At 33.2% G+C, this 8,377-nt stretch overlaps 1 protein-coding gene across 1 annotated transcript; it reads left to right on the top strand.

Moving 5' to 3' along the window:
* Nucleotides 1-992: 992 nt before the first annotated feature.
* LOC133878223 (3-ketoacyl-CoA synthase 12-like) lies at nucleotides 993-2,827 on the top strand. Its single transcript, XM_062316756.1, has one exon. It carries the CDS (start codon nucleotides 1,049-1,051, stop codon nucleotides 2,435-2,437), a length of 1,389 nt encoding a protein of 462 aa, XP_062172740.1. The 5' UTR covers nucleotides 993-1,048; the 3' UTR covers nucleotides 2,438-2,827.
* Nucleotides 2,828-8,377: the final 5,550 nt, after the last annotated feature.

Genomic DNA, 8,377 nt, shown 5'->3' with positions numbered 1-8,377 from the left:
CTCCCCATTGATACGCAAATCAGTTCGTTGGGAGTTGAGTGATGGAATTGGTCAATTGGGCATTAATTGTACATTTTCAAATTATAGAAATTATGCAATTTATGAGCAACAACTTAGGTTTCAACTGCCTTTTAATTGTCCCCAAGAGGTAACTTAATAGGTTGAAGATCACGCCTCATAAAGCGGAGGTTCTTAAATCGAATTATCCCTCCCCTTTTTGTGTACGTAGACATGTAAAAAAAAAAAACTGCCTTTTAGTTTTCTGAATAAGAAACGTATTTGCAAAAAATGAATAATAGTATTTTAATTGAAAGAATTTATTTTCCTTTCGATTGTCTTGATGCCACATTTTTAAGGATCAGGATTCTCTACAATTTTAAAGAAATTTGAGATTTTAAAATTTCCTTAAAACCAAACCGTTTTTTACCTTGAAATGACGTGAAAATGCTGCATATTAAAGATATGATATGTTAACAATGAATCCAAAAAAAAAAAGTTATTCTAAAATGTTTTTTTCTTACACTTTATGTATTATAAAAACTTTGAGCAAAAAACTGTCTTTCGATTTAATAAAAAATAAGCGTCTTTTCAAAAGTGAAAGAAAAACACTTTTGGAATGATTTTTTTTTTTTTTGGTTTCATTATTAACATGTCATATCTTTAATATTCATCATTTTTCACTTCATTTCGATGAAAAAATGGCTTGATTTCAAAGAAATTTTAGAATTTCAAATTTTTTTGAAATTGTGGGGAATCCTGATCCCATTTTTAATAGGTAGCATTTTTCAAGTGTGCGTCTTAAATTCCGTAATTTCAGAATTTATAATTTTTTTTTTTGAAATTGTAGGGAATCCTAATCCCCCACACATACGATCAGAATCCTCTACAATTTATTTACTCGAATTTAAGAGAATTCAAGCAAATAATTATAAAATACCATTTATATATAAGACCTACTAGTTAATCATCCATACCAGTTCTCTCAAATCCCATCTAACCTAAACCAAGCCTACAAATCCTACCGTCTCTCTCTCTTTCGCTCTCTCACATGGAGCTGCTCACTTTATTCATTGCACTTCCTGTGTTCTACATTCTGTTCATGATCTGGAAGTGGGCCGGGGCAAGAAGAGATCAAGAATGCTACATTTTGGACTACGAATGCCACAAGCCGACCGACGACAGAATGCTAGGGACGGAGTTCTGTGGGGAGCTAATGAAGAGGACTAAAAATCTCGGTCTCCCTGAGTACAAGTTCCTCCTGAAAGCCATTGTCAACTCCGGCATTGGCGAGCAAACGTACGGGCCGAGGGTCGTGTTCTCCGCCAGGGAAAACAATCCCACGCTGCTTGATGGGATGTCGGAGATGGAGGAGTTTTACGAGGACAGCGTGGCAAAGCTGTTGGCCCGGACGGGAATTTCTCCCTCCGAAATCGACGTACTCGTCGTCAACGTCTCCATGCTCTCCTCGGTTCCTTCTTTATCCGCCAGGATAATCAATCATTACAGAATGAGGGAGGACATTAAAGTCTTTAACCTCACCGGAATGGGGTGTAGCGCCAGCCTTATTTCCGTCGATCTCGTCAGAAACCTGTTTAAGTCGTACAAGAATCTGTACGCTCTTGTCGTGACTTCCGAGTCTCTGAGCCCGAATTGGTATTCCGGGAACGACAAATCGATGATTCTTTCCAACTGTTTGTTCCGGTCCGGTGGATGCGCAATCCTTTTGACCAACAAACGCGCCTTGAAACACAAAGCCATGCTCAGATTAAAGTGCCTCGTTAGAACCCACAATGGCGCTAGAGATGACTCGTACGGCTGCTGCATGCAAATGGAAGACGAGCAAGGAAAGGTAGGGTTCCACCTCGGCAAAACTCTTCCGAAAGCCGCCACCCGCGCTTTCCTCGACAACCTACGAGAGATGTCACCCAAGATTCTCCCGATGAGGGAGCTTTTCAGGTTTACGGTCTTGTATCTTGTCCGGAAAATGCGCCGAAGCTCCAACAAGACCGGGGGAACTACAAAAACGGTCGTGAACTTCAAGACCGGCGTTGATCATTTCTGCCTCCACACGGGCGGAAAGGCGGTCATCGACGGCATCGGAATGAGCCTTGACCTTAACGAGTACGATCTAGAGCCGGCGAGGATGACGCTTCACCGGTTCGGAAACACGTCGGCGAGTAGCCTTTGGTATGTTTTGGGGTACATGGAGGCGAAGAGACGGCTGAAGAAAGCTGATAGAGTATTTATGATAAGCTTTGGTGCCGGCTTTAAATGCAACAGCTGTTTGTGGGAGGTGGTCAGGGATTTGGGCGATGGAAATGTGTGGAAGGACTGCATTAATGGGTACCCACCAGAACGCTTAGAAAACCCTTTCATGGCGAAGTTCGGTTGGATCAACCAGCAGGAGGATGCAAGCACCTTCAAGTTCCTAGAGTGAGAAAAGTTTCTCTACTTTTACTTCTCTCAAAGTACGAGGCTTTCTTAATCTGAATTGCCGTATTAATTAATTTTCAATTATTTGTATGTACACTACAAGAATAGGGTCTTAATATTGTTGAAATCGATCCCAATAAGATGTGCTAGCTGCTTCAGAAATGATGATCGAGAAGCCTGCCATATCCTATTGGATTGCTATCATTTTATATCTATATGTTTTGCTCTTTGTTGATCATCTAAGTTATATAGATTGTGATACTTGCTTTAATTTGTTTTTCTTTTTTTCATAAAAGATCGAAGCTTGTACACGTTGCTCACCCCAATATTTCTTATTATTATATCATTGTTGTACGTTATGAATGTTTTCATCGTTTCTCTTTCCTAAATTCTATGAAGGCTTTGATGTCACGCGGTTTTGTCCTTGTGATTGTTAACGTTTTGCGCGGTAAGGAGGAGCATTCATTGCATGTACGAATCCTGAAAACTTTTTTCACATGCATATTAACTTGCCCAGAAAGAACAGATCGATTTGATGCTTCTAGGAGCATTCATTGCATGCACGACTCCTCGAAACTTTGTCAACTTATTAACCTAATTGCCAAGGAAAAAGATCGAAGGTTGAAAGATTTTTTTCTTTCTTTTTAATTTAGTCAGAGTTGAAGAAAATTCTATTAAAAAATTTTGTGTTTGATTTTCCGGTGCTAAAGAACACATACGATAATTTTATAGGTTAAATTGAAGAAAATTCTTTCGATCAATGTCAGAGGAAAACTCTATTCCAAAAGATATATTTAAAATGTATGTCTATCAAAATTAGTATTTAGACCAGTTCCATTGTAACGTTTCACATCACCTGTATATGGAAATGAGAATGTGTTTATATGTATATTCGCACCATTTTTAACACAACATGTTTTAAAACCGTATGTGATGGCCATGAACTTATCAGAACTCCACAGTTAGCATGTTTCTACGATAGTAGTATCAGGATGGGTAACTTTCTGACTAGAAGTCTGATTCGAAAGAGCCAAAGCGAACAATATCGATCGTGTCGTTAGAATGGATCATTACATCTATGGTCATGATTCTCAAAATAAATAATGAAATAGATTCACATATACCTTACAAAATTGACTAAGGGCCGGATTACTAGATATTGCCACATCAGCGTTGTGTGACATTTGTGAGATGTTTATGTAATATGTAGTACGTACTACCCCGTGCATATATATATATAGCAAAAAGAAGTCATGGTTAACAAAATGCTTGGCAAATACTTGATATGCATGGCATGTAGCAAAAAGAAATAAAAAAAAAAAAAAAAAAAAAAAAAAACAAAGAAGCTCTCTTAGTAGTAATAAATTAAACTAATCTATTAGATGATCATAAAAAATTCTTTTCATTTTACGAAAGAGAAATGTTACATACCATATATCTCTTATGTGCCAGTAAAATTTATTATTGAATATTGAATGAATAGACGTTGAATTCAAATTTTGTCAAATAACGTACACTTTTCTTTCTTTTCCTTTTTTTTTGAATAACAAATATTGAATGAATAGACGTTGAATTCAAATTTTGTCAAATAACGTACACTTTTCTTTCTTTTTTTTTTTTTTTTTTTTTTAATAATAAGTAACGTACACTTAAACATAAGCAACATACATATATAACCCTTTCACGAAGCGGAGACAATCTTATTACCGGATTCGGCTTAATCCCCATACCAGCATGGCCCACCCCACGAACCACGTTTCTGTCATTACTAACATAAATTCGGCAATTGGCCTACTCTTGCCTTCACATGCATCTGGGCCCAACGAGTTCATGATGAGCTCCATTTTCTCGTGTACAATTATGATGAACTAGAATTACCCAAAAATTCTGAAAAAAAAAAAAAAAAAAAAAAACTAGGAATTATCATTCAAGTATATGACCTATATTGGAATTTAACACTATCACGTTTTCCCCTTAAAGTTTACATGGCGTAGTCCTATAGTGTTTTTTTTTTTTTTTTTGGTAGAGAATTTCTTTAAGGCAGAATTACTTTGTGTACTTATTCTTAAAAAGTAAATCTAGGACTCATCATACTTGGCGCCCCTCGGTCCCTATAGTATTTGGTATATGGAGGTTAATTTTTTTTTTTTGTTAGGGAAAATCACGTCACATAAACATTAGGATTATGAGTGATGTATAGCATTATTTGACTCTTTTTTTTTCCTGATTTCAAAAAGGGATTTGAATCCTATACTACATCATCACAACAAGTGCACAACAATCTCTCACATGAGGGTGAGTCCTACACACTAGGGTCCACCCTCATGTGAGGGGTTGTTGTGCACTTGTTGTGTTAGTGTTGTAAATCTAAATCTTTTAAAAGACAATGTGAAATGGATGCCAATGTTGTAAGTGTTCTGTTTCCTTTTAGGTGTTTCAAAACTTATAGGTTTTAAAAAATAGCAATTTAAAAACGCAGTTAATACAAATGTGATTTTTAAAATTACAATTAAACATTTAGTAAAATCGTAGTTTGATCTTTAATAGTATGGTTCGGCCTTTAAAATCGTACGTTTTTTTATATTTTTATTTTAAAAATAAAAAAATAAAATATTTGAAAACAAAATTTTCACAATCAAAGCCATAGTTCTTGATACACATTACAAGTTTTTATTCGACTTACATGAAAATTATGAAATGATTTATTTGTTAAATGGTTAAAATCCATATTTTTAATTGTTAAAATTAAAAACTTATATCCTTATTACGTACGTAAGGAAATATTAGGACAATTTTCCGAACTCATATCTTTGACCACTTCTTGTTTTCTGGTGTAACTTCTCAGTAGAAAAAAGATAGTGTTGACATGTTTGGTCCGGATCAAAATCTTCTATAATTATTTGTCTAAATTTAAGAGAATTCAAGCAATTGCATGTGAGAGACCACTTATGAAACTCATTTGCCCGAATAAGTGATTGGACAGTCAAATTTTTATTTAATCAGTCCTATAAATAGTCTCTTATAATCACCCGCTCGAATTCTCTCCTATTTAAACAAATAATTACAAAAATTAATCCTAATCCCTTAATCCGTTTGATCCACCTAGCTAACGGGGAGAACCATTGGACAAGATCTGTCTTGTTTTTCGGTGAATAACTTCTCGTGACCTGTCGAAAGCGATTAAAAAAAAGGGGATGATGAGTACTGGGCGCAATCAATTATCCAATACGAGAGCCAGTGAGCCACATGCAGTAGCCACTAACACAGCAACTATAAATGTTCCATCCATTTCTCCTTCATTGGCCAGCTTTGTGGTTTCAAACCTTAATTGCTTGCCTCCACCCTCACCTGCGTTTATTGACCGAATATCTTTTTGGGTACCAGAGGTCCCCTCCACGGGAATATTAGTCCCTCTATTTTAAATGAAATTAATAATATTTATTCCATGATTAAGACGTAAAGTTGATATATTTACTTGTGTCTATAATCTTAACGTTGCCTCGTTTTTTAAAAATTTAAATAATGAGAAATCATGTAAACTATTAAATATACTAATTTTAAATTATAGCCATAAAATAGATAGTATCCATTTTATTTAAATTTGATATGATCTTATTCATAAAATGATGTGGAGCTTATTAATTAAAAATTATCAAAATAATTAACTAAAAAAATACTATAAGTACCAATAAATAAACTCCACGTCATTTGGACACCCTTCTCTTTATAAAAGATTGTGTTATATGCCCTACGGCTTAGGGTGCATTTAGGATTGCGATTTCGTAAATAAAAAGTGTAATTTTAAACTAAATCGCAAAAAATAAACCGTTTGAAAATTGCGTTTTTAAAAAATTGCGATTTAAAAAAGCAGAAAACTGCTTTTTCAAATCGCAGATAATGAAATGTTTTTTTTAAAAACGCAGAATTTTAAAAGGCTAACCTACGATTTTAAATGGCAAACTGCGATTTTGCCAAACATTTAATTGCGTTGTTAAAAATCACTTTTTTAAATCACACATTTTCAAATCGCAAACCCAAACGAACCATTAGAGTCATAGGTTAATTACGTACCATGGGATATTTCACTAACAGCATCGAGTTAACAATTACAAAGACAAAATAAAAATGAAAGGACAGGGTTTAAGAATATTTTATAATAACACAGATAAATTTAATAGATTAAGAGTGCGTTGGTATTGTGATTCGCAGATAAAAAAGTAGGAAGAACTTCACTTATAACTCTTGATCTTTCATCATTTTTGAAATAAGGTGCCCAAACTTTAAAACGTGTCAATTTAGGATATTCATCTTTCAATTTTTTTCGGGCATGAGTAATTTTACAAATTCCATTAAATTCTTGCAAATTTTTGTTTCCAACAAATAAAAAAAGGGGAGGTATTTTGAAAATTTTGATAGTATTTAACGGAAATTTCTAACGGAGAGGTTAGAAATTGAAAAAAAAAATAAAAAATTGAAAGATAGTATCCTAAATTGACATGTTTTTTAGTTTGGACACCTTATTTCAAAAGTGATGAAAGATCAAGAATTATAAGTAAAGTTTTCTCTCAAAAGTACAATTTTAAATCAAATCGCAAAAAGTGTATCGTTTGGAAATGCGTTGTTTAAAAATTACGAGTTAAAAACAAATAAAAATTTATGTTTTTCATGTCGTAGTAAATGAGTGTTTTTTTAAAAATACACAATTATAAAGGTTAAAATACAATTTTACTTAACACTTAACTGCATTTTAAAAATCGCATCTTTAAATAACACATTTTAAAATGATAAACTCAAACATACCCTAAAAACTGTCTAACATGAAAACGTGTTCAAGTGGTAGTATTTTCAACGCATCGGCGTGCCTCATTTTACCATAATGATAATTGCAGCTGTCAAGGCATGTCATGTTGTTCTACTTTCCCTAACTACAGTCTCCAAGGGGTAACTCAATCGACTAGGGACCACGCCTCATAAAACAGAGGTCACTAGTTTGAATCCCCCCTTTTGTGTGGACATGTCCCAAAAAAAAAAAAAAAACTTCCCCTAACTGCATAAAGTCACAAATAATAAAATAGAAATGAAAAACGTAATTTTCTTTTTCTAAATTAAAAAAAAAAAATAGTACAAGAAATTGTTCTGTTAAAGATATTTTAAATTTATTACTTTAGAGAATTATGCATAAAAGAGTAATGCTATAAACTTATATTTTTATTTTATAATTATCTTATAATGCTACATGATAATTCTAATAAACCTTGTAATTAGTTTTTGTTAAAATATATATATAAGTTGATTGAGACTGCTAAAGCAATATTATTGGATAATTGTGAGATAAAAAAGTAGTTTATATTCCTAATTATTATTATTATTATTTTTTGTTTGGAGTAACATGGGTTTGATTTCACTTGATGACATCAAAGTCGACCACAAAAAGATAGATCCAATGTATCCAAATCACTAGGCCCACGTTCCATGGCTTCGATTTTGCCTAACAACATTTGTCAAAAACAATAGAATGGATTTTAAAAGGGTAATGTTAGGGATTCTTTTTTTATATTCTTAAAATTAATATAATTTTTAAAATCATTATTAGATTCGTAATAGATCACTATTGAATTTATGATAGATTATTATTTAATTTTGATTTAATAATAATTTTAAAAACACTACATTAACTTTGAAATGATAAAAAAAAAAAAAAAAAATGCGATTACGTTGCTAAGTCACATCCATTTTCAACATTTTGCACCCATTGGCATCTCCATAAATCTAATTGTTTGATGGGAAGTCACGAAAACCAACTCAATTTTAATTTTTTTTCTTTGAATTTATGTTTGGGTCAATAAACTCAAAATTCTCTTTTTTTTTCCAAATTAATTCAGCTAAAGTAAACTGAATTCGTTTTAAAAAAGGAATTCACACACGAAAACTGAAAAGAGAATAA

Source organism: Alnus glutinosa, chromosome 9, assembly GCF_958979055.1.
Source record: "Alnus glutinosa chromosome 9, dhAlnGlut1.1, whole genome shotgun sequence".
Lineage (NCBI taxonomy): Eukaryota > Viridiplantae > Streptophyta > Magnoliopsida > Fagales > Betulaceae > Alnus > Alnus glutinosa.
The sequence above is the reverse complement of the archived record's forward strand: the minus strand, read 5'-3'. Positions and strand labels throughout refer to the sequence as shown.

Excerpts from the sequence above, each read along its gene's own strand:
- LOC133878223 (XM_062316756.1), top strand. The coding sequence starts at position 1,049 with ATGGAGCTGCTCACTTTATTCATTGCACTTCCTGTGTTCTACATTCTG.